Here is a 26,850-nt window from a genome sequence, read left to right as displayed (position 1 = left end):
AAAATTAGAGCTATGAGACGTATAGAAGTGCCTGTAAGAGTAGATATGGGATGCTACAGGATTTCTGTTTGTTCCTATTACCCAGTCAAACAACAATATAGGGAGAACAGGCTCTTGACATCAAATATTCCTAGTCTGGCCAGAAGAATGTCCACAAATCTGTCTGAACGGGGCAGAAAAATAGCCTGAGGACATGGTAACAGATTGCTTTGTTTAAAGACTTCTGTAAAATGAAAGATGCCAAGGGGGAATGAATGAGCTGAAACGCTGAGAATCACTTTACAACAGCTGAGAAGCTACAGGACCAACAGGATCAGTTAGTGGGATCGATGTGGATTAGACTTTTCTCCTTCAATTTAAATTACTTCATAAAAGCGGCCGCATCCCTGACACGACTGTAGTCTCCTGTTCCCTGCCTGATCACATGAAGCTCATCTTCTTGGAAATCCAGCTTGGAGCCCACATTCCAGGCTTCAAAGGAGTGGGCATGAGTGTGAGTGCTAACTCCTCACCACCACAACTGTCAGAGCAGTTCTTCTGCTTGCTAATGTGTGTTGAAAAGCTGCTAAGAACACTTCCATCGGAGGGTTGAATTGGGGGAAGCTCTCCCAGAGGGATGGCACTGATGTGCTGTTGGTGGAGGATGGGACCTACCACCTCACTGCTGGAATCCCAGTGGCCACCGACCCTGCCGCTGACCCCATCAATGTCTGAGAAGCCTTTCCAAAAGCAGCAAACCTCTCTCCTTTCATGTATTATTAAAATCCTCACTGGTTAATTTATCAGGGTACTCTGAGCTGGAAAAATGACCTCTTTGTTGACCCACTTAAACATGCTCCACTCAAACACAAAACCTTAGAAGGGCTAAGGGAAGTTGTGCTCAGACTGATGTCCTTTGTCCCAGCGACGCAGCTCCAAGATGGAAGTGCTGGGACTCCCTGGCACGAGAGCAAAGGGCCAGACACAAGCCTTCACAGACAAAACCACAAAGGAAACATTCAGCCCATATGCCGCATGGACGCTGCCAGAGAAACAAGAATCCCCGATTCTCCCTCACACAGCACTGATCTCTCCCCAGACTTGGGGACTTGGGAAGAAACCTAAATGCAAATGGAAAATATGACGGTAGGCAGAGGACAAGCCCATCTGCATGTGTTGGCCCAGGTGTCACATCGTTTGTGTTCTCCTGCTGAAGGTGTCCACGCCAGGGGGACTGTCCTCTTCTTTACTCCTGGATTTCTTCAGCAAGAAAATCACCACATTCGCTCCTTAATTCAAACTAACACGTATGGGGTATGGAGGATCAGGTGACTGGCACTGCAAGGCAGAATTGAGGAAACCAAATGACAGTATAAACAGCAGTTGGCACCAGAAATACCCCTGCAAGTGAAATGAATGAGATTAGTAGTCATTAGGTCTTGTTTTCCCATTAGTGTCATAAAGATGAAGCTGCTCTCCTCCCATAAAGCACCCAGACTCTATGGGACTCTCAGGCTATTAGAAAGGACACAAAAGCTCGATCTGCTTCATCACTAAAAAAGTGCCGGGAAAGTGCAGCAGGGACAAAAAGAAGCTGCAAGTGCCCGTGTGGCCCCTTCCTGTGCCCTGTTCATTGCCCTACCACACCAGCTTCATGCAGAAGACTGCTTTAAAGCCCACATGCGGAGACCTTGGAGATAGACCTTGGAAACAGACATGAAACACATTCATTTCTATTTGTTCTTAGCTTCATAAAACTCACACGATGCCCGTTAAATGACATAATATACACAGAATAGAAGAAACTGCAGCAGAAATCTGTACATGAGATCGGGAGGTGGGAGTTGGTGGGAACTGATGCTGCAGCTGACATTTATCTGTCAAAAGCTTGGAAAGAGAGGTTTTACCCTGTTGTACTGCAGTTTCCCAAGTGCCATATCAGGACCCAATCTTGGATAGCTGTTACAGAAAAAAATGACTGAGCTGCTATCTGCAAAAATACTTTTGGGGGTGGAAAGTGTAGCTCTGTGATGGGTAGGGAGTAATTTTTCTGCCTGCAACAGTTCTGCGAACCAAGAGGTAGAAAACAGCACGTGGGAACCTGAACCTGAAGCAAAGAGGGGTGGAAAGAGCAGAAACTGATCAGAGTTTTATTACAGCATGTGTTTATCATCCCTCTAGAAGAGGGACTGGGATGGGGGTGGAAGACTTGGCAGCAGGGGGGAAATGACGTTTTTGAGATGTATTTGTAATGTTAACTCACATCTGGGATCAATCCTGGAATGGGAACACAATGTCTGGCCTGGGCAGGCCAGAAGGAAATGTTCTTTACGGCTAACCTGCAAGAAGAACGTGACCTGGTGAGCCAAGCATGGCCTTTGGAGGTGAGGTGTTCCTCAAGTGACCTGGGGTTGTGGACTACCGCAGATGCTTCCCAAAGGGAGCAGAGAGCTTTGATCTGAGCTGTGGGGACTGCCCTGAATGGACTGCCAACGGGAACAGGTCCAGCTCTTGGTGGGAGTCCTTGTCCTAAATCCTTTGGTGGAGAAGGCTGAGCTTGGTGGCCAGGTGGCCCTACTGAAAGCTGGAAGATGTTTTCTCCTCCATTTCAGGAGGAGCAATTCCCAGCAATTTTGCATTCATATTTCCTTCTTATCTGCTCCTACCTGACATCACTCCCACCAGTGTATCTCTTCTTATCTCAGTGAAGTGACCAGGGAACCAAGATATAGAATCATTAAGGTTGGAAAAGACCACTAAGATCATCTAGTCTAACTATCAACCCATGAAGGCACAGGCAAGAAGGGCATGGCACCTGCACACCATGATCAGGGCTTGCACCTACATGCACCCTGATAAAAGCTTCATGGTATTCCCCCACAGGATCTCAACTGCAAATTCTATCAGAAGTCAGTTCATCTTTAGAAACAAATATTACTAAAAGATGGGAACTTTGTGACCATGCTGGAGAATGCACAGGATTCGTGGCTTTTCTGTCCCAACCTGCTGAGGCTGTTGGGTTTTGGGAAGATTGAGAATCTGCGCTGGGCTACAATACCCCAGTTTCCCTGGCTGAGTGTTAGCAAATATATATACACCATGCTCTGCAGAAGCTGGAAGGAAGCTAGCTGCTCCTTATTATGTTAACTCCTGATGCACAGGGGATTCTGGACTTTGCTTTCACTGTGAACTTCCTAAACCCTCCGTGTGTTCTCTGTCTGGCTCCATGGCAGGTGAGAGGTGAAAAAATGGTTTGTGTTGACTCTGTGGGTGCTCTCTGGAAGCACCAAGTGCTCAAGAGGTTTTTGCAGCTGAGTAAATAGGAGCAAAGCCTCTTGTAGATCTCTGCCCTGTCTACACATGGCTCCTTGCCCTCCCACCAGCAAGGATGAGCAGTAGGATCCCTGCTGAGATCTCCACCCTGAGCAAACACCCGGAGAACAGCGAGGGTGGGCTACACACACAGCCCAGATGCTCCAGAATTACTGCTCTTAGTGTCTTGGGATTCAGAAGAAAGGAAGTCCTACGTCAAACAAAGGGTGTCCCCTTGCCTTATCCAGAAAGACTGGGAAGAGATGGGAGAATGAAGGCTGGGGAGATGGCAGCAGGAGCATCTTCAAAAGCTGTATTATTATGCCTAGAGATGAGGGCTATTAGTGCCTTTTTCTACCAGGGAAGTAATTCTGTACATGTATAGGTGAGTTGAGAGTGTCACTCCAAAGACCCGTACGTCACAGGAAAGCTGTAGAGGGGTTTGAGCCTGACAAAGCTTAGTTTTCACCATCACTAAGGAAAAGACAGGAGGATGAGCCCAGTGAAGGGCAATCAGATGGAGCATTTCTGGAGAGCAGCCCTATATGAGCCCATCTCCACGCTCAGCCAAGGTATGAGATCGCCTCCAATCTACACTTTCTTAAACACTTTCTTAAACAAGGCAAGGAGGCATCTAGAACTCATAAAACCCAACACTCATACTGGCTTCATATCATAGAATCATAGAATCATTAAGGTTGGAAAAGATCACTCAGATCATTGAGTCCAACCCCAACCCATGCCCATCATGTCCACTAAACCATGTGCCTCAGTGCCACATCCGCTCTTTTCTTGGACACCTTCAGCGCTCCACCACTTCCCTGGGCAGCCCATTCCAATACCTCACCACTCTTTTGGAGAATAAATTTTTCCTAATATTCAATCTAATATGCCACAACTACCTGGATTTTCTACCCACTGCTTGATTATCTGCAAAGATGATGTTGCCCATAACATCATCCGGGCCAGGTGCTACAATCCCAGGAAAATGTCAATAAACCAGAGGAAATTCAGAGAAGTGCAAAGCAAAATATTATTACGGAGTCAGAAAGACTGACTTTTTGAGATAATGTGTTTAGCTTGGCTTAATGGCAGCTTAGCAGGGACTCGGCAACTTAACAGTCTGCAAATATTTGAAAGGTATAAACAGCAAAGACAAGAGGGAAATCACTGAGTGGGGCTTGCGGAGCAGGATGAGAAGGAATGGGGAGAAAGCACCAAGCCATGTGCTGACCTGGGCTTAAGTCTCTCCATATAAAATTTATGTGACTCAATATAGAACCCTTACGTTGGGTTTCACCTCTACGGATGCCAACAAGGAGAAGGTTTCTAGACACTGATGCAATTTTAAGCTCAGCAGGGCAAGGGCCTTGTTCTCTGTAGGTCTTCTTTGGGTGGTCCTGTGTCGAGCCAGGAGGAGGACTCGATGATCCTTGTGGATCTCATCCATCTTGGAATGTTCTATGATTCTATGATTCAGGTTGCTCCCAGCAAGCCCATTTCATCACCTACATCCTGTTTTCCTCTTCTGCCACCACCAGCTTCAAGGCTAAAGCACATGGATGGACGATGGTTTGCAGGTGAAACCCTGGAAGGACAGATGTGTTAATACGTATTTTGTTAATCTGTGTTAATCTCAGGCTGGATATTAGGAAAAATTTCTTTGAAAGAGTGGTCGAGCACTGGAATGGGGAGGTGGTGGAGTCACCGTCCCTGGAGGTGCTCAAGAAATGTGTAGATCCAGAAATTAGGGACATGGTTAATGGGCAATATTGGTGGTAGATGGACAGTTGGACTAGATAATCTTAGGGGTCTTTTCCAACCCTAAAGATTCTATGATCCTATGATTCTAATTCTGCAAACTTATTTACATGGAGAAAACATCCTTTAAAAAAAAACAAAACAACAACAAAAAAAAACAACAGCCCCTGAATTCATTTTAGTGTTTCATAACTATGTTTGGATTTTTTCAGCTTGAAGTGACATTTATTTTCAAATTGGAAGGGTTAAAACAATAGCTCCAAATCCAAATATTTAATTTACAGTTGAGGGAAATATTTATTCATCTTTCAAGCAAAGTCCTCCTCCAGCTTCACTGAACTGCTAGAAATCCCCCAAAATATGACACCTACTTACGTCTTATAGGGTGAATCAAAGCAGTTTGAACTCCCTGTAGTGACGTTGCTAAACCCCGAATGAGAGGCGCATATCCCAGTAGGCACCAAAAATTGCTCATGGAAGGGAAGATTCAAATTTAGAGTGGCTGCTGGCTATAAATAGTCTGCAGAACTAAAATACATTCCACTTTGGCTAGAAATGCCTTTGGCCTCGTAGTCATAAACACTCCTGCCTTTTATAGTTGAACCAAATATTTGGTTTCTATAGTTATAACAGTGAGTACCCGGTGGGCTTTATTTTTAATCTGCGCAGTGTTTGCATGAAGAGCCGGGCAGCGGTTTGTGGGGACAGCGGTGGAGTCTGGACCACAGGTGCATCATTAAAAATAAACCCATGAACAGCACAAAAAGCTCTCCCCAAAGCATCCAAATGCACTGAGGTTTGCTTGTAAACAGCATTTGCCTTACAGATGCTGCACTAAGTGCACCAAGAGTGGAAAAGGCCAAGGGACCGGTGATTGCTAATATAATAATGAGGCTCTGTCCTACTAATCTGATGTTCTCAAAGCACTTTGTGAGCATTCATCATCCTCCCAGCGGGACAGGTTGTGGATCATCACTCTCAGCGCGTGACATCGGGAGGACTGGGTGAGAGATGGAGAGGTCGGGTACCACTGAGCAGGGGAGGGCTCAATTGTTATGTATATATAAATAAATATATATATATATATAAAAGTCACGTCCATCTCCCAGGAAGCTGCTTCAAAGGAGCCTTTTTTCTCCTTCTGACAGCATTCCACATGAAAGACTTATTATTCAGTGCTTAATAAATCAAACACCCATCTGCCAGTATTAATGATGGAAGGAAAAGGAAATTAAAGCTGACCTGTGTGGCTTCGAGATCACAGGATAACTCCCCATCCATTTACCATAATTTAAGGTGATTAAATCTTGCCTGTAAGAACTAAAAAGGCTTCAATTAATGTGGTGGCCCACCTTCGAGGTGGTCTCAGGGTGGGAGATTGGGGTCACCAGGGGGTGGCTGGAGGTGATCGAGCAGACCTTGTTTCTCCATTCTCCCAGGCAGTGAGAAAACCTTACACAGCAGTTTTGTATTTTTCTTCTGGAGAAAGCCCAAATTCAGGTTTTTAGCAAAACCATGGCTGTGCCACTGAATAGATCTGAATCAACTATCAGGTATGGCTGGCAAGGAAGGAAGATCCATTCAGTATCTGGTGGGGGGCTGTAAGAAAGAAGGGGACAGACTCTTTAGCAGGGTCTGTTGTGATAGGACAAGGGGAAATAGTTCCTAACTAAAAGAGGGGAGATTTAGATTGGATGTAAAAAAACCAAATTTTACTGTAAGAGTGATGAGGCACTGGCACAGGTTGCCCAGAGAGGTGGTGGGTGCCCTGTCCTGGGAGACACTCAAGGTCAGGTTGGATGGGGCTCTGAGCACCTGATGGAGCTGTGGGTGTCCCTGATTGCTTCAGGGGAGTTGGACCAGATAACCTCTAAGTGTCCCTTCCAACTCAAACAATTCTGTGACTTTATGAAAGCGCTCAGCATCTTCTCACCCCAAGACTCCACCACAATGAGACAGGTGCCAGAAACGAATAAAACAGGCAATAAAAAACCTTGAGCAACATGACATTATTAGTGATTACTACTAAAACACCAGGGTAAAAGTCTCATTATTAAGGATCTCCACTAGCTGCCAATGGCATTACTGCAGTGCCAACTACAGATGAGATTCCTAATGCCACACCCTATATTGTGTTCTGGATGCAGGAGCAACTCACATTCATTTATTACATGTAACACCCTCCTGAACCCATTCCTGCTGGGATGATGTATGTCAGTGTGCCATACTACACATCCAACAGCATGAAGCCGTTCCACACTGGGACTCCTCAATAACCCTTTCTGCTACCTCAAATCACAGACTCACAGAACAGCTGGGGTTGGAAGGGCCCTCTGGAGATCACCCAGTCCAACCTGCTGCTATAGCAGGTTCCCTACAGTAGGTTACACAGTCAAGGGAAAGCTGTATCTGACAAAAAGCACCTGGAAAACATGGGGATTTATTGTGAACCCATAATGAGAGGCATAATATTTTGCATTACCCCAGAGGGATGGGTTGCAGCATGACTCATGCGGTCTTGACCTCTTGCTCTCTGGAGGGCACAAGGGTCTTGAATTATTCCAGGTTAGGGCTGCCTGCACAGCACTGGATGGGGAAAATGGATGATGATGAGGGAAAATAGCACAGGAGTGGGCAGAAACATAGATGGCCCACGTGAGATTACAACCCCCTTCCCCCAGGTTTTCTTGCACAGTGTTGGAGGCAGCATTCAACCTCGACATTTTGCTCAGCAAAGGAAATTTCAGCCCAAACCTGGCTGTTAGATCCTGCTCCCAGCCTGGCTAAAGGGGAAATGCAGAATCACAGGAAGAAATTCCTTGTCCAGCAGCGTGTTGGCCAAAGGGTGACATCTCCGATGGGGCTGTGACAATGCTGCGTGCACCTGCGAGATGCCCAGAGCTGGGCTTTCAACCCTCAGCAGTCGCTTCTGCCTTTATTTGTCAAAATCTGACGCCAGAGAGATGCCTAAAAAGGCATAAACATCAACCCGTGCTCCCCAAATCCCTGCAGAAATGTCACCCCTGAGCTGGCATGCCTGCATAGTGTGACGCTGCTCACTCTGACACATTGCTCACGAATGCTTTGCTCCCTGAAAACAGCAGCATTCGTGCTGGCAGCCCTCCCTCTGCCACTCTGCAGCATTCAGATTCCCTGCACTTGTCGCATCGCTGCTCCCAAGACCCGTGGTCGTTCCGTATTCCTGATATTTTTTATTTACTGGCAGACATCTCGTAGCTGTGTGGAACTACAGCAAATCGTTTCCATTTTTTAATCCCTCCCCCTTGCATTCCCAACACGCTTAAAAGCAGCAGTGGGGAAGACAAACATGACCACTCTCCATCAGTCGACTGGGGACAACCTCAGCTCTCGAGGGCTTTAAATCCTTATGCTTTTTTGGGTTGCTCATCCCCGTGGGCCATGAGTGGCTCTGGGGACCTTGAGTGGCTTTTGGGTCAACTCATATCAGGAATTATTTAGCAAGGAAGCATGGAAGGGATTTTCTTAGCTGTAGATTCCTAGAAATACAGAGTGGTTTCACGATGGAACAGCAGTCCTGTTAGGGACTAAAAGCCCAATCCTTCTTCCAGGGAGCCCTCTGGTTTATTTGGGCAAGAACATGAAAATAATGGTGATTACAATCATTACTTCACCATGAGGCACCAAGCAAAGTAACTGGGAATCGTCCACGGTTGTGTGAGAAGAACAAGTACTGCACCTTGTTTAGGATACATATCCATCCTAAACATCCCTATCCCATCCTAATTTCCCTGCAACTTTTGGGACTAGGGCTGGACTGAAAGCTGACCATGCCATGCAGGAGCAAGAATTGATGGATACTGTTGCAGTAAGACTCTTCTCACCAGGCTGAAGCTCAAGATGGGTCCAGCAATCTAGTCTGTGTGTGTCCTGGTCTCTCACGTGCCCAAATGCTTTATGTAGGTTGGAAAAACTAAAGCAAATGGGCTTTCTTTTCTCTTTTTTTTTTTTTCTAGGGATGGATTCCCATCTCTGATGCTCAGTCTAAAATCTGGACGAACTACACCAGCTTCATGCTTTTCTAGCATTACAGCTCTATCAAGAGGAGGCTGCAAGGACAACAATGGCCACGTTTTTCAACGTAGCCCAGCCTACCGAGGACCACTGTTATCTATCTGCTAGCCTGCATTGTGGCCAAAGGTCCTCCAGGTTTACTTTGTCCTCCCAGCATGCCCACTACCATAAATCACAGAAAAAGGTGGAGGAAACTCTCTAATAGTGAAATTGCCTGTTTTGGAGAAAAGCATCCCCCTAATTCAGGTAGTAGAGGGCATGTTCAGTATTCGGGGTTTAACAACCCACTGAATGTAGCTATGGCTGATGCAGAAAGACAGATCAGATAGCACTGTTTCCAAAGCTATTTCTCTATACTTTAATATCATTTAAAAATTGATAATCTGCTCCTCTATAAAAGCACCAGCTTCCTCTGGGAACATCTTAGGCTGATGCACTGACCCTGAGCAATCCTAAAGCTGGCTCTGTACTGAACCAAGGAGATGGTGAAGAAAAGTGGCATTTTGGAAACCCAACCCTGGACTGTGCAGGGACGGAGCTGTGCCTCAAAAAAGCTGACAGCAGCTTATTTAACATGTGTTGACCCTCCTGGTGTCTGTTCCATGAGAGCTCAGAAAGGAGGACAGAGATACTGTTTACTTCTACCCTTGTTTTTCTCCTTTGTTATGAATCCTTTGGAAACTTAATGATGACATTTTTATTATTTTTACGATTGTTTTCAATTTATTTATATATACATTTTTAAATGCCCGCTGCAGAAGCCACAGCTGGGAATTACTCTCAGCTCTTTGTCTGCTGTTATTTTGCCTTTTGTTTTCCTGCCAGCTCTCTGGGTACATAAAGGTTGTTCCAGACATTCCCCTTTTGGATGAGCACAAGATACTGTGGGGAGAGATGGCGAGAGGAGCTCTTGTCTTCTGCACCCAACCTTCACCTTGTCTCCATTTCTCACCAATTTATAGTAGCAGGAATAGAATGAGCAGATAGCCTTCAGGGCCTGGCAGAGTCACACACTCTCTCACCTGCCCATGCTAAGCATTAACACCCTCGAAATCCCAGTTATCATGCTATTTCACCTACCAGTTGCAATACCCAGGGTGTTGGTTGCTGCTAGCTCTCCTTCACAGTAGTAACACCTATGGCCATGCTACACTGACACAATTTTGCCTCACCTCAAAAGCTAAGCAGAGCCAGTTGCAGTTAGCACTTAGATGGGAGACCTTTGGAATTATATTTCAATATACAACACCCTTAAATTCTGAAATTCACCCCAACTTACAGATGTTCCATCCCTGGAGGTGCCCAAGGCCAGGCTGGGGCTGCCCTGGGCAGCCTGATCTGGTGGGTGGCAACCAGCTCACGGCAGTGGTTGGAACTGGGTGGGTTTTAAGCTCTCTTCCAACCTAAGCCATTCTATGATTCCATGATTCTACGATTCTATGATTCTATGATCTTGCTCTCATTATATGCCCAGGGAGGTTGTGGTCTCCTTCTATGGAGATATTCAAGACCTGGCTGGACATCTACCTGTGGGACCTGTTGTAGGATACCTGCTTTAGCAGGGGGGTTGGACTCGATGATCTCTTGAGGTCCCTTCCAACCTCTACGATTCTGTGGTTCCACGATTTCCTCCCCCTCACCCATTTTGTGAAAGCAGTTGAGTTTTTCTCCCAAGTCCTTTCCCTCTCCATCATCTCTGCTGACAGATGTTCAGATATGTTCAGCACATGGGGAATGAAAAGCTCTGGGGAGGGAGGAGAGAAGAAGAGTTGGTTCTGCTCTGGATCGATGCACTGCCATCGAATGGGAGGCAGAGAGATGGAGTGGCTGCACCCTCGGGAGTGGTTGATCCATCAAACCTGACAGTCTCCACAGAGGATCTGCCTCTGAGGCCAGGCTGGTTATTTTTAGGGAGAGCTTCCCTCTGTTGTCCCTTTTGTGCAGCAGGAAATCTTTTCCTGGACACTATATTAAAAAAAAAAAAAAAAGCAATGAACAACTGAAAAAAACACCTTGCTTCCTGGAGTCTTCCTCTCCACCTTGCTTTTCTCTTCTCATTTTCCCTGTTTTTTCTTTCTTTCTTACTTTCCTTTTTTTAATGGCATGCTACCCAGCAGTTTTCACTCTTCCTCCAGACCCTCTCCTTGTACACCTCTGTTGCATTAACATCTTGTGCAAGGGAGGAATAAAATGCCCTGAGTGATGCTCTTCCAGCATGCAAAGCAAGGAGCCATGCCATTGACTTTGGCCAATGGTGAAGCCAGCCCTTGGGACACAGCCTCTTCCACACTCATATGCTTCATCCGGAAACATAAACTCTCTTTCTATAGGAAGACGGGTTATCCTGGGGCAGAGGAAATGTTTCCTCTTCCCGGCAGGATGTTTGCGATGAGCCCAGAGAGAGGTATGTATAGAAACCTCCTGCTGTGGCTGCACCTCTGTGAAGATTTCGGCAAACATCTCCCAGCAAATGGTCTGAACCCATGCCAGTGCCCTAGAGCTGGAAAGGGCCAGCCCAAGGAAAACAGCCAAAGACAGATGTTAAAAATAACATCCTAATTGCCAAAATTAGGTAGGAGCTCTCCTAGTAGCCACAGTGATCAATAAAGCTGCGGGGGGAATCCCTAGAGAGAAACCTCCCTATCTGCGTGAGCTTCTCGAGATGCCAAAAATCCAGGGAGATGGGCATCCAGTGCCCAGTTCATCATTCCTCCTTTCCATCTGCATTTCCTTCCTTGGAAAACACCTTTCCAAATTTTTTTTTGCAGAAAACAAAGGTTCTCTGCAAGATACCTTGGTTTTGAAAAAGCAGAATTTTTTTTACTCCCAAAAAGATTTTTCCAAAAATCTCCACTTGATTATGTTAAAACAGCTGAGATCTCAGCCCTTCATCTCATAGAAAGCATAACTTCATGCACAGCTCCGTGGGGTTCATGATGAGCTCAGTTTTCTATATCCCCTGATAAACAGTTTATTTATCGAAACACTGCATGGGCTCCTTAGAGTAATCACAACTTCATCCTTTTGGTCATCAAACCACAGCCTCCATCACCACTTGCATGAACCAACAAACTGGTGGATGAGCAGTAACTCCTTTAGGATACTGCAAAAAAATATCTTTCGTTGCTCTCTTCTACACCATACATGGCCATAATTATTTTTTACTTGCCTCTATTTCCCTATGCATGAAATCCAGTACGGGCCTCGTGGCTCTGCCACTCCTGCACCTTGTAATCCCTGGTGTTGGGGATAGGATGGGGAGACAGGAACTTTCCGTACGCTTCAGCATTTCACATGGCTTTGACCCTCCATGCAAAAGGACACAAACTAGGTATTGTAAAGTTTGCTGCAGTGCACATAAAAATAAATAGGTTTGGAAAATGTCTGCTTTTTTTTGGTGCAACCCATTCGTATGTCCAGTTACCCTGCTGTGGGACGTGTCTGTAGTAGTGCATAGTTGGTTTTACCACTAATGACGGGTCAGCCTGTCGGGGTTTATTTTAATTTTACGACCTTTATGAGAAACTCTTGTGATTAAAATAGCAGCCGTCTCCTGTTTGTGCGGCAGTGAAACCGTCTGACACCGACACAGACATACACCAGGATGAGAAACATCGCCCTAATTCATTGTGTAAACACTGTCTCCCTAAATACATGGGCCCAAGCTCCAGGCTCCTGGATCTCCCACCAACCCTGCTCACCCATACAGGGGACCCAATATCCTCTTTTCCCATAGGGGTGTGTGGAGGGTGAGGGCATGAAGGATGTCATCGCTTGTGCCAGGCAGCCGGCGGCCGCCGAGACACAATGCGCTCATTCATGGCAGCTCCAGTTTCACAGAATCACAGGCTAACAGTGTCCTGGGCTGCATCAGGCAAAGCATCACCAGCAGGTCAAGGTGATCCTGCTGCTCTACTCAGCACCGGGGAGGCCACACCTGGAGGGCCGGGTCCCATCCTGGGCCCCCAGCACAAGAGAGGCCTGGGCATACTGGAGCGAGCCCAGCCTGGGCCTAGCTCCTCCTTCCAACCGCCAGCAGCTGAAAGCTGTTGTTTCCCTGGTTGTTTTTTTTTTTTTTTTTTAAACATTCACGTGAATGAAGTTCTGTTTCTGGAAAATTACATCACTTCAGCTGAAGGAGACTTCCTGCTTTTCTTTGTCTCATCATCACATGACTGCTGTCTATTCGCAACACGCTGGCTTCGGCATTTTGGTTTTTGCTACATCGGTGGTATCAGCATTCAAGACGTGCACAGGGTTTGAGGGTATGTGCACACCACGGCCTTCTTGGCTGATCTTTTTTCTTTCCTCCAGCCCATTGCTTTTGCCAAAATACACAAAATTAAGGGGTCAGCTTGATGAAGACATTATGGATACCTTAGACCAGGTCCTGGGAACGAGCAACCCTTTGATGGTTGGACTATTTCCACTCTAAGTCATTCTGTGAGCCTTCTTCCAAAAGACTGGGCTAAAATCCTGGATTCAAGTCCTCCCAAGTTCACACGTGGTGATTGGCCACATCATTAATACTCACAGGTACCTGGCTTTGAAGGCAGATGAGTTGCTGAACTGATGGGCTCAGAAAGGTAACCGGGGACAGATTTTAACCTCAGAAGGGCTTCTGTGCTTATACAGCACTAATGATAAGATAATTCAGAAATATTTCAAACCTGACAACATAACGTACTAGCTCTGGCTGCAATTTAGTGCGTGTTATCAGGTTTTTCATTGCTTTTCCCTCGCTACGATGGATTCCAAGCTTGCTATTATTACAGCCATTACATGCTCGATTTTAATGGGGGGTGCTTGCAGCTGTCACAACGGGCTGAAAATATATTCTTTATGTCAAACTGCACGGGAGACATTTCCTCCTTGAGTCACTGACAGGTCACCTCCCCAAACCAATTAGCTAATTGTCTAATATCACTCCCTGAAGAGCAAGAGAAATGAGTGACTTGCGAATGAACTCTGCCCATAGAAAATGCTTGTTCTCTCTCCCTCCCTCTCTATTTTTTTTTAAACCTTAATTTAATCTGTTGGCCATTCCAACAAGCGAGGCAGTGTGGCTGCCCATTCCTTGCATGTTGACTCTCTGCCAGGCTGTTTTATCTTTTTTTTTAAGTGAAGAAGAATAAAAACTAATAGTGTTTCCTTCCTAGTATATATAGAAACTTGTTGCAGCTTGAAGGGGTCATCAGCAACCATTAGCTCATGCCTGGGTCCTAATCCCAAACCTGCCATTAGCTCCTCCTGGGTTTAAAGCCTCGTCAGGAGCTGAAGAAGCTTTTGCTTAATGTAACCACACATCTGTGCCAGATTTGGCTTCAGTCAGGGTCAGAAAGTATTACTTTATCCAGCAGAAGTGCTCCTTGTGTGAAGCCCCCCTTGGCTGCTGGCTTCACGAACATAAAGGAGATAGGTTGCTGAGCTCTAAAAAGAAGCCCTGTGCATGCCCAGGGATGCCTCCCATGCTGCTAGATGTTAACCAAAATCTCTGCTTGTCACCACTGTCACCATGCAGCCTTGACCTTCTGCAATCCTCTGACCCCTAGGCCTCTGTATTAAGACCACTAAATCATGTTTGGCAACCTGACAGCCCTCTGTGGGTGAGATGCTGGGCTCAGTGAGAGCAGTGCGTGCTGCTCAACGTGATTTTAGTAATGCTTGCTAATGTTTTCTCTTTCATAATGTCTCCTACAATGTCCTTATAGACAAACTGGTGAGTTATGGGCTAGATAGCTGGGCAGAGATGTAGGCCTCGCTGGGGGCTGACTGGCTGGAAAGCAGCTTTGTCCTCCACACAGGAGCTCCTGGTGGACACCAAGTTGACCACGAGCCAACACTGTGTCCTCATGGCAGATTGCCACCGGCCTCCTGGGCTCTGTTGGGCAGGGAATACTCTGCCAGTAGATCATGAGAGGAGATCCATCCCCCATGCTCGGTGATGGTGGGACACATCTCGGTGCTGGGTCCAGTTTTGGGCCGCCCAGTACAAGAGAGACATAGACATACCGGAGAGAGTCCAACGCAGGGCCACCAAGAAGCTGAAGGGCCTGGAGCTCCTCTGAAGAATGGTTTCCCCCACCTCATTTCCTGTATCTTCTTTTCAACAGCTTATCCTATCCCTACAGTTGTGGCTCAAAATACAGCACAACCACTTGAGCACCAAGTGCCTGAATGTACACATTCAGCCCATTGCTTTGGCTGCTCTATAACAGAGAAAAAAGAAGTATAGTTTGGTCAAACTATGATTAACATAAAGCCTTGCCTTATGGGAATCCAAAAACAGTACAGATCTTAATTTCCTGAGATACTGCTCTAATGGAGGTGGTAGGAGTATCTCAGGTGGACAGAGATGGCCAGCACAGGGATGTGGCCTGCTAATTCATTTTTTAGGGTTGGCATTCACAGGTTTGAAATTAAACCCATAGCCACCACAGCAGAAATGTCCTATAAAATGACATTAGTTGAATTTACTGCTTTTTTGAATGGGGAGGAGCAGAAGAAATAAAGTGACAGCAGACAATATGATGTCTTGAGATCAGGAAGAAAATGAAAGCAGTGGGAAAAAATGAGAAGCATGACGGTCCTCTTGGCACTGACCCAGCTGCTTGGTGCCTGCTCATTCAACCGGCATCCTGAGGGTTAAGTGCATTAGAAGAACCTGCCTTGACACATTGCCATCCATTCCTTTTTTTTTATTTCCTTTGGAAAATGCTAAGTCACTCTTTAGCAAGAGGCCAGGAGAGAGGTTGCTTAGGAACTAAATCACTTCTCATTCTTAGACAGTGATTCTTGCTGGCGCGGAGGGTGACATGGAAGCGTTCAGGGAAAGAAGCCATGTTACATCAGCTGTGAGCAATGGGTTGTGGGGTCAGCCCCAAGAACAAGACCAGAAGCCAGCTCCACTCCTCCATCCTTAATACAACTGTGTGGGGCTCTTGCAAGAAACTACTAGGTTTGCTCCAAAAATAAACAAGAAAAGAAAAAGCAAGAAAAGTACAAATTATAAGTATTTGGTCAATATCACAATATCACATGAGGTGGTGCAGCATGTTGGAGCTCCTGCTCTCCCCAGGTATAACAGGAGGAAGTCAGGATGTTTCAGAATAAGTGAGCTGTGCACAAGACTGCTTAACATACCATAAAGTTGCTCACAAGAGTTCTCCTCCTTTAGGTAAAAAAAAACAACAAACAACATGAAAAAAGACTTCGAGCTTTTACGAAAAGTTAAAACCTTGCAGGGTCCATCCTGCAGGAACCATAGAATCACAGAATCACCAAATGGCCTGGGTTGAAAAGGACCTCAAAGATCATCGAGTTTCAACCCCCCTGCTGAGTGCAGGGTTGCCAACCACTAGACCAGGCTGCCCAGAGCCACGTCCAGCCTGGCCTTGAATGCCTCCAGGGATGGGGCATCCACAAACCTCCTTGGGCAACCTGTTCCAGTGCGTCACCATGAGCTATGGCAGCCACTCAAGGAAAATTGTGCCGATGAGGCTGCCCAGTCCCCATCCTGTCTGCCTGAGGGAAGCTATTTCGAGGGAATCACATGAAGACAGACCGATGAGTTTACACTTCAGAGCTGATGAGGCAACAAAAGCTGCAGGAAGAAGTCGAATCATCAGATTTCCACTGTGTGTGCACTTGGGGAAAGGATCTAGCCATGCAGGAAAGCCTCAGAAGAGGCAAGGTAGGAATGCAAGAAGTGAAAATCCTTCTTCTCTGCTGAGACAGCCCAGCAGCTCTCTTACAGTCCTGCTGAAGACTTTGCACCATTAACATTCGACATGAAACATGCTCAGCTTTCAGGCTCTGTACGAGAGGAAATCCCCCATTTGCTCATCATTTCTATGCAATGTGTCAGCTGTTTCCAGTGCTTGAGGCAGGAGGTGAGGCTGAGCCAAAGGGATGTGCAGTTGATAAGGACCCCACTGGCACTGCCCTCTGTCTCACATGCTGTATAGTGCCATGACACAACCCCGTTTTGCTCACATGCAAGAAGATGTAACTTGGTGAATCACTGGAAAAGCTCAAAGAAAGGAATCTGCCAGAGACAAACTCGTTGCTGCATTGTTTTCAAATGAGCATAAAGGACCCTGACCATAGAATCATAGAATTGTTTCAGCTGGAAAGGGCATCTGAAGGTCATCTAGTCCCATTCCCCGATGCCCATCTTCTTCTGACCTTCCCAAGTGACTTCAGAGATCCATCTGCAAAACCACTCTAAAACCATGATCAATCCAAGATAGTACCTTGCAGCACCTGAGGTTGGACTAGACCATGTCCTGCTAGATCTTCATGTCCAACCTTGTCCCAGCTCTGCTCTCTTACAGTTTCCCCCAAAATGTTTTAAACAAGCAAACTAGGGAGGAAACCACCCCTTCCTCAACCCCGGCTAAGACAAAATTTGACATCCCATGATGCCTTTTCAGAAGTGGGAGAAGAGGATGTAGAAGAAAAGAAAAAAAGAAAGAAAACGGAAAATCATATTGGAAAGACATGATAATTCTTCAAAATACTTGTCTCCCTTACCCACACATCCCTGAACCCAACAATCATCACAGAGTCACAAAGAAGCATGGGTAGGAAGGGACAATTTGGAAGCTGCAGGGACTTTGGCACTTCGCCTGGTCGCAGAGTCTCTCATAAGGTCAGGCCACCCAACTGCACCCTTGCACATGTCAATCCTGTACTGTTCGATGGAGCATCATGGCTGTGTTTAGGACCCAGTGGATCGTGTGATGAAACATGATATCACTTGCAAGCATCCTCTTCCATCTTGCAGGACTCAGATGGCAGGAGAATTGCATGTTGAAGCAAAATTATTCCCTAATGGACAAAACAGCAGCTCATCAACCTGAATGGGGAAGGAGTGAGGCCAGTGAACTGGTCCTTTCCCCTATAACTCCTACTCTCTCTCTCCCAGACCACATATTTGTGTGGGACCATCATCTTTTAGCCCGAGATCAGGCCTATCCCACTTCAGGTATAAGAGAGACTGCAACATCCCCAGGACAAGAACCAGAACAGCCGGAAAACAGCTCTTGGTAGGTGCCATCCTGAGCATGGCCACAGCTCTCCTTGCCCATCAGTGGGCATCACAGCAACCTCATGCTCACTACAAAGCCTCCCAGGATGTGATTTGACTTACATCACTGTAATAAGATCAAATACACTGATTCACTTCACTATTAAATCATCATTTACTGTCCAAGCCAGAAAACAAAATGACTATCTAGAGAAAGAGCCCAAGGAGAATTCAGCTGGCTCTGGCACATGTTTAAAACTCGGTGGTATAAACCAGCTTGCAAACCCTCATTTCCTCTATCTGGGTCAGGGATTTTTTGGCCAGCACAGCACGGATGTCAAGGAAGAGCAGATGCAGCAGAGGTTCTGCATCACTGCCCCTCTGCCCTTCGCAGCAATACCCCCAGGTGTACTTCACTCAGCTCCATCGCACCGGCTGGAGACAGATGTTGGAGCCAACCAGAGTGCAGGCGGTGCTTATTTAACTTCACAACGTGGTTTCATCAGTGTTTGGTTGCTATGTTACAAGGTGAAGGATAAAGCCAGAAGGGAAGCACCTCTGACCCTGATAACCCACTGCCCCACGCTAGACACGCCCACAGTATTCTGTTTTTCTTTCCTGAATTGCTAAATTCCTGTGTTTCCCTCTTTTCCTAACACCCTTCCTTCTCACCAGCTGTCTCAGCACACACAGGTTTTCATGCAATCACTGTTTATGGCCCCCACTTGGCTTCCTAGCACCTCCTTGAGATGCAGCATCCGGAGTGCACAAACTGCAGAAAAGGAGCTGGAGTCCTTTCTGGGCACCAAATGGAACATGGGCCAGCAATGTGCCTTAAGAAGGGTAATGGTGCCTTTGGCTGCATGAGGAAAAGCATGGCCAGCAGGCACCAGAGCAGGGCTGGGGGCTGCTCCTTGGAGATCTCCAAAAGCCCCTGGACGTGTTGCTGGGCACCCTGCTCTGGGTGACCCTGAGATGCCTCCAGCCTCAGCCATTCGGTGATTCTGCACACACATTGCATTTGGACATCAATGCCACCAACTGGATCCACCAAAAGGCACCATGCTGTCATTCTCTCTTTGGGCAAAACTTTGACCCCTATGGGGCTGTGTCCAGTGCTTGCCATGGATGGGTAATGTTGGGGAAAGGAACAGTAGACTTGAACCTGCAGTTTGTTTGCTCAGCATCTTGGATCTGGATGAACCAGCATGTTTCATTGAGGGAGGGCAGGAGGAAGAAAGAAGGAGGAAGAGGTTGGGTGTGAGAATAAAGTGACAGAGAGAGGATGGCAGTGCTTCACTCCACAGTATTGAAGCCAAACAGCCAGCTTTTCTTGCATCTTTCTCCTTTTTCCCATGGGGACCAGGTCACAGTGCAAGCAGAAGGGACGTGGTGCGATGCTGCACCTAGTTTCCTTGCGCAAGGGAGGTTCAGGTTGGATATTAGGAAAAATTTCTTTTCAGAGTGGTAATGCATTGGAACAGGCTGCCCAGGGAGGTGGCGGTGGAGTCACCATCCATGGAGGTGTCCAAGAACCGTGGAGATGTGGCTCTGAGGGACATGGTCAGTGGGCATGGTGGGATGGGTTGGACTAGATGATCTCATTGTTTTTTCTAACCTAAATGATTCTATGATTCTGTGTGGGAGATAGTGGGAGAGAACATGGGGGACAATGGTAGCTTCATGCAGGGGCTTAGACGAAGTTCTTAAAAGTTTCTTTGACCTCTGCCATCCTCATACTTCTTCATCCAAAGAAACAGCATGAGAAAGAGAAAAACCAGGCTGAACATACTCCTGGGAGAACTTGCACTGTGCAGAAAAGATTTCCCTTCCTTATATTTACACAGCCCGCATCCATCGGCAAGGCATCGCCCCTACCCTCTTCACGTGATTCCCAAGCTCTCGGAAACCCTTGAAAAAAAAAAGAAAATAAAAATAATAAATAAATAAATAAATGAATGAATAAATAAATAGAGAACATAAAAAAAAAAAAAAAACAACCCAAGGCACTGCTCCCTACAAGCAGTACGCTGCAAGGACACATGTTTTTCTGCTCACTCGAGCTCAGCCTCCTCCACAACCTTTCCTTGAGCCAAATGTTCCTGAGGAGGAACACTGGAAAAATCAACTCCCCCAGCACAGCGGGGCGAGGGCTGCTCCCCTCGCCAGCACAGTCTGCAGGACACAGGCTGGGAACAAGTGCCTATTGTCCACCATTAAGACTGAAAGGCAGCTCAGTGGGGTAAAAATATAATAAAACGAGACTTCAGGCTTTCTCTGTGCTCCGTGTCTACCTTCCAAGTTGGGTCCTTCCACATGCATTGGTGGTAAACCTTGATAAGTAGCTCTAAAACTGCCGTTCAAGAAAATTATTCCTATTATCACCTCCTGAAGACTTCTCTATTTTTTTGGTGGCACAATGGGGAAAGAGCAGATTGTTGGGTTGGGTGCTGCAGGATTGATTGCATGGTTTCCTGGGCACGGCCAGAGTGGTTCAAAGCGAGCATTTGCCAACCACTGTAAGGTCCAAGTAGGACGCAATCATGGCCAGCCCCATCAGGGTACGCCAGCAGCTGATGCCCATCTGGTTTCCGTGCTGCTTCCCATTCCCCACGTGGGATAAATCTGCTGATTTCTCCAAGGCAACGTTTTCTGTGATCCTTGCGTGACATTTGTTGCACATATGCCAATTAATACTAATAAATATGCTAGCACTACTTCTGAAAGGATACACACAGCGAGTAAAACAACAAACAGCGCTGAGGGAGGATGAGGAGAATAAAAAGACAGCAAAGGAAAGCAGCAGCGTGGAGTTAATGATTTGAGGAACTAACAGCCCCTTTTCCACGACGTGGTTACGAATACTGAAAACCTCATTCAGAAATGCTGGGGAGACCCTACGAGGCGACAAATCGCCCTGGCTGCCTCCTTTAGGGCTGGCTCGTAAAAGGGCTTTGAGCACAAGAATCCCCTCCTATCTCCCATATCCTTCTGCAGGATGAAAGCCAACACAGAACTATGGCAAAAGTCCCCGCAGACCAAATTCCAGCTGGGATCAGCAGCAAGAAAAACTGAGGGATGTGCGATGCATATCCACCATGGAGCCCTTCCAGCCTGATGAGGATCCCGAGTGTGCATCGATCTGCTTTATTTCCAGCCGATGAGGCCTTCCCCAGTGTTAAAAATAAACTTGTGAAGGCTAAATTCAGTGGATCTGAGCAAGCTGAATGAATTCATCCTAGCCTGGTGCTTTTATACTCTATATCCTTCAAACCTAAGCTGGGATAAAGCACACAATTAGGGACAGGCTTTTCCTCTTGACCCCGCTCTGAGGCACCTGCAATCATTCCTTTTTACAGCCATCTCCTTTCATTTCTACAGCATCTGCCAATACACAAGTCTATTCAATGCAACAGGAAGATGAAGTTTACCTTGATGTAGAATCACAGAATTACCAAGGTTGAAAAGACCTCCTAGATCATCCAGTCCAACCGTCCGTCTACCACCAATAGAACCCCACCAAACCATGTCTCTCAACACTATATCTAAACGTTCCTTGAACACCTCCAAGGATGGTGACTCCATCACCTCCCTGAGCAGCCTGTTCCAGTGCCAACACACACAAATGTATCTGGTTTATAATCACCATGTGATACACCAGCTAATCTCACTCAGTCTGCATGGGAGGAGCTCACTGGGATCATCCCTGGGTGAGCGCTGCCCAAAACACATGCCATGCAGCCTCTGGGAGAAGGTAAGGTCTCCAGTTCTCCCAGGCAGACCTCATAGCAGCCTTCCAGTTTGTAAAGGGGCTAAAGGAAAGCTGAGAGAGACTCTTTGTAAGGAGGCATAGTGATAGGAGAAGGGATAATGACTTTAAACCAAAAGAGGGAAGATTAGGATTAGATATAAGGAAGGAATTCTTCACTCGGAGGGTGGTGAGGCACTGGCACAGGTGCCCAGAGAAGCTTTGGTTGCCCCATCCCTGGAGGTGCTCAAGACCAGGCTGGAGGAGGCATTAGGCTCCTGGTCTATGAGAGGTGTCCCTGGCCATGGCAGGGGTTGGGACTGGACGGGTTCTAAGGTCTCTTCCAACACAACCCAACTCATTGTACGATTCTGTGGTTGTGGGGACGATATTAAAAAGGTTATTTTGCCACTGAAAAAACTATTGCTCTGACACTGACACTCATCTGTAGATGATATTCCTCCGATGCTGGAGGAAAGCATGGTGATTTCTATGTAAAAACAAAGTGAGGTGAAGTCTGCTCTCGGAGAAAGTCAATGCATAAAACAGATTCATTACACAGGGACGCGTCTCTGCTGCTCAGCTGGATGCAGTTGGAGCTGCAGGGTTTTGGGAAGGAGCTCTGCCTTCTGATGTTTAAATCATTAGGACACAGACACAGCAGTTCTGAGCCCCCCATGGCTTTCTGGGGGGTAATTTTGGCAGCCTACACTGGCCACTCAGCTGTACAGCAGCACCTTCTCTTGATGGATGGATCCCCAGCTGGTCACAGCAGCGCAACACTTGGTCCCGAAGCTTTATGTTGAACCAACCCAGAACAAATCAGTGCAGGCACATGTGGCTTCACCTTGACGCCTTGCCTTGCTAAATATAAGCCTGATAGGGTTGTGCAACCTGCTCCCGGCATCCACCCATTGGACCTGATGGTCTTGGAGGAGAGAAAACACAGGAGGTTTTTGAGAAGGTCACATGGGTTACGGAGAGCAGCACACTACCGGCAGAGCTGAACCCCAATCCTACATCCAGCCAACCACTGCTCGCAACCTCAAGCCCTGAATCCATTCTTGCTGCTCTTCCTTAAGCAAGCTGCAAAAAAAGAACTCAAGGTTAAGAACTCCCATGCTTCTGCACCTTATGACCTGGGCTTTGATTACAGAACGGTAGAAAAGCACAGGGGAAAAAAAATATGAATCATCTTTCTCGTTTGGTTTTTAAAAAGCTCCTACGCTACTTGAAGGACTTATTGCTGTGGGGATAACCTCCACACAACGTAGGGGGAATGGGAGAAAAAAAAGAATGAGAAGTTAAAAAGAAATAAATTAAATAATGAAATCTAAAAAAACAAACATCCAGCAAATAAACAAAAGCACTCCTAATAAACTGGAAATGTCACACTACATCAGGGATCACAAAATGGAGCTCAGAAAGGTCCAAATGGTGAAAACACACTGTTAAAAACAGATGGGAAAAACAAGACAGGAAGGGTTGAGATTGCATTTCTGAACTGCTGTTCCCAGCATGGGTTTTAGAGATGATGCTGGTGTAGCTGGGGAGATGGTGGGTGAAATACCAGCCGTCTGCAGCGCGATCCCTGCGGAAACCTTCAAGCTGGGGGACGAAGGAAAAAAGCTTCATGCTTAAATCCCTAATCAGCGACTTTGGAAGTTTAGATTTTCCAGCATCCCGAGCCCAGGCTGGCCATGTGATGACTCAGGTTAATAATGCAGCTTTTTATATCTTGGCGTTGTTTGGTTTTTTTTTTTTGTGTGAAGTAGGGCTTGCTCCTCACTGTAGGGTTGTGCTTCGAGGCAGGGATTCAGGCTGTGTTTCTGCAAGATTTTGGGGATGGCCATGGGCTTGCAGAATCATAGAACTGCTGGAGTTGGAAGGACTCTTAAAGGCCACCTGGCCCAACTTCCCTGCAATGAACAGGGACACTTACAGCTCTGTCAGGTGCTCAGAGCCCTGTCCAGCAAGATGCTCTGCTCAGCGCTGTCCAAGCAGGTCCTCAGCAAGCAAACACAACAAGTTACATGCTGGGGAAAGGGGGTTGACAGTGGAGATCCACTAAATTTTAAGAATTAAAAGAAAAGGAGAAAGGAAGACCAAAACAAATGGAAAGACCAACGAGAGATGGAGCGATAAAACTCCCGATGACAAGCTTGTAGGATATACCAGATGGCGTCAGCTATCCACTGATTCTGTCAGAGACTTTCCAGTCTAAAACACACACATATATATATATAATAAAAAGCCTTTTCTGAATTTGTGAAAACAGAGATGGAGCAAGCATAGCAGTGAATGCAGGGAGCCCTTGTTGGGGGCATGCTTTCCTGGAGCTCCAACATGCCCAAGCCAAGTGCTGTTACTTACAGGAGGAGGGGCTAGCCTGGAAGATCTCAAAAGATGCTGAACTCAAAAATCTGGACGATCTCAAAAATATTTGTAAATATTAGGGTTTGGTTCAGGTGCCTTTCTATGCGGGAGAGAAAAAGGGAAATACTTTCCAAAGCTCGAACCAATGCTTTCTATGAGATGTAATAAATTCAACTGATTCCCTTTATTATTTTGCATTCCTTCATGCTCTGGGTTCCAAGAGATGCCTAAGCATCCAAGCACACAGGCTGTCAGCACACTGTTTCTAGCCCAGCAGGAAGTAGGAGCTATCTCCAGGGAGAGCCTATTTTTGGAGACCTAGCCAGTTCCAAACCAAGCCTTCAAACTTTTGCTTGTTATTATTCAGATGAAGGCAGCAGAGCGGGAGAGCCGAGGCATTCCCACAGAAGCTTGCACTGCTTCTCACACTGCTGGCCTCTTGGTGCTGCACGGAGATGTCTTTATGGCTGTGGGATAGGTTTGCAAACCCATAGGTGTTGTTCTGGAGGTTTCCAAGGTCCTGAGTGGAGATGTAGGCATTTGGGTAAAGCTGCCTTCCAATTTCAAAACAGGAGTTCTTAATTTCTCCACGGTTGCATGAGGTCAAAGTGGACGGGGAAGATTCCTGTCCTTTTCACCCCAAACACTCCAAGCAAAAACCCTTGTACGTAACAAAGAATTGCCCTATGATAGCTTTGCATGCTACTCAACACAACGGTAGTATTAGCATGGCAGTAGGGCACCCCAGAGCCACGCTGCTGAAGAACTGCATTACACAACATTAATTGCATCACCCTTTTTTTTTTTTTTCCTTTTACAACTCCTGTTTTATAAGTTAAAACAAACCAACATATTTAATAGCCACTCTTAGCTCATTCCTTAAGATTAACAAGTCAAAACAGAAACACCGGGCAGTATGCAATGAAAAAAAAAATCGTACTAAAAAACCCTTTGGCTGAATTTAATACCTATTAGAACCCACAGTCATGATGGAAATGTATTTATAACTGCAAACCTCCACTAAATTATCTTAACAGCCTCTAGCTGTTGCTCTGATAGCCAAAACAGCACAGTAAATTACAAGCTCACTGTACAAAATTATACGCGTCGCTATTACGCCGTGTTTTAGCCCCAGACACAATAAAGCAGGGTGAGATTTACTCTCGTTACCCAAGCGAGCTCACATGTGTACACCGAGTAAATCCCCTGGCTGCTGCTGCAGGACACAAACCCATGGTGAGCACAGCACCAAGCAGCAAGGGCTCGGCTTTCCCCCTCCTTTCCCATGTCTGAAGGGCTTTCCGCTCACCACATCCTCCGTCCTGGCTGTCGGGCTGAGCTTTCCAGCAGGCTGAATCCACTCCTCGCCTTGTCTCGTTGATCATAGGATCTCAGGATATCCCGAGTTGGAAGGGACCCACGAGGTTCACCGAGTCCAACTCCCGGCTCCACGCAGGACCTCCCAAAATTCAAACCCTATGTCTGGGAGCGCTGAGTGCAATTCCTTGCAGGCAGACGCGAGGGGTTTCTCACCAGGAGCACAACCTGAGCAGGGTGGGACCAATGACCTCCAGAGGACCCTTCCAACCTCACCCTATGGGTGATTCCATGGGATGCAGTGCAGAAATGGGTAAGAAGATCGGACTGAAGGATGCTGGTGGATGTTGATATCCAGTTCCCAGCTCTCTGACACCCTAAGAGTCACTTCACACTTCCATTTCCTATTTATAAAGCAAAGACAGGAAAGATCCAAGCATCCAGCACAGCCACAAAGGCAATTCCTCCTTCAGAAAGCTGCTGGATGTCCAACTGCTCACCCCAACCCTCTGCTAAGCTGGGATGAGCAATGCTAAAATCCTTCAAGTTTGTATCTCGCCTCAGCGCTGTGATGCCAAGATACCGTAATTTTCAGGTTCGATGGGTGAATGTTAGCAAGAGAGTTCAAAGTGCAAGGTGTAAAAAGTCAGGGGAAGAAAACAAACCCAAACCTATTCCATGCTGATGGTCTTTGAGTACAAAGGGATACACATATTGTGGAGAGGGACCTTAAAGCTCACCCAGTTCCAACTCCTGCCGTGGGCTGGTTGCCCCCCACCAGCTCAGACTGCCCAGGGCCCCATCCAACTTGGCACTGAGCACCTCTAGGGATGGGGCACACACAGCTCTCTGGGCAGCAGTGCCAGGGCCTCACCGCCCTCTGAGTAAAGAATTTCCTCCTAACATGTTACTTAAATCTCTCTTTTTATAACTAGTCGTAACTTCCACGTGCTTTGAAGGTTACAAATCCAGAGGAAGGTTTACACCAGGCCCTTCCATATTGCAAAAGGAGGTGAGGACCATGCCTAACCCACAGCAGCAGCAGCTTGAGCAGCACGGGGCAGCCGAGAAAAGCGTGTGATCCAGCTCTGGCTCATCCCAAACACGCAGTGCTGGATTCTCACCTTCCATCTCAGCCTCAGCTACGGCTGGCTAGTGGGTGGCTTCAGGTACAAAGAAATGCAAAGAATAGGCTTTAAAAGTTGTTGTTCTTTTTTTTTTAATTACAAATGCAAATCTTGAAGCTTCTTACCCTCAGCACCTTGATCCTCAC

General features: G+C 46.6%; 1 protein-coding gene across 3 annotated transcripts in view; it reads right to left on the bottom strand.

Annotated features, from left to right (window-relative positions):
* The window catches only part of GAB2 (GRB2 associated binding protein 2), an 86,198-nt gene that overhangs the window by 48,595 nt on the left and 10,753 nt on the right, over positions 1-26,850 (bottom strand). For 2 of the 3 annotated variants that reach the window (XR_002434005.1, XM_021382953.1), the window contains exon 2: positions 4,580-4,879. The exons of the other annotated variant lie outside the window; for it this stretch is intronic. Coding sequence is in view for 1 of the 2 variants with exons in the window: in XM_021382953.1 (XP_021238628.1) it covers positions 4,580-4,741 (162 nt within the window). In the remaining variant the exon portion in view is untranslated. The remainder of the gene's footprint in view (positions 1-4,579; positions 4,880-26,850) is intronic. 3 annotated transcript variants of the gene reach the window in all.

This window comes from Numida meleagris, chromosome 1, assembly GCF_002078875.1.
Source record: "Numida meleagris isolate 19003 breed g44 Domestic line chromosome 1, NumMel1.0, whole genome shotgun sequence".
Lineage (NCBI taxonomy): Eukaryota > Metazoa > Chordata > Aves > Galliformes > Numididae > Numida > Numida meleagris.
This window is presented reverse-complemented; position numbering and strand designations above follow the sequence as displayed.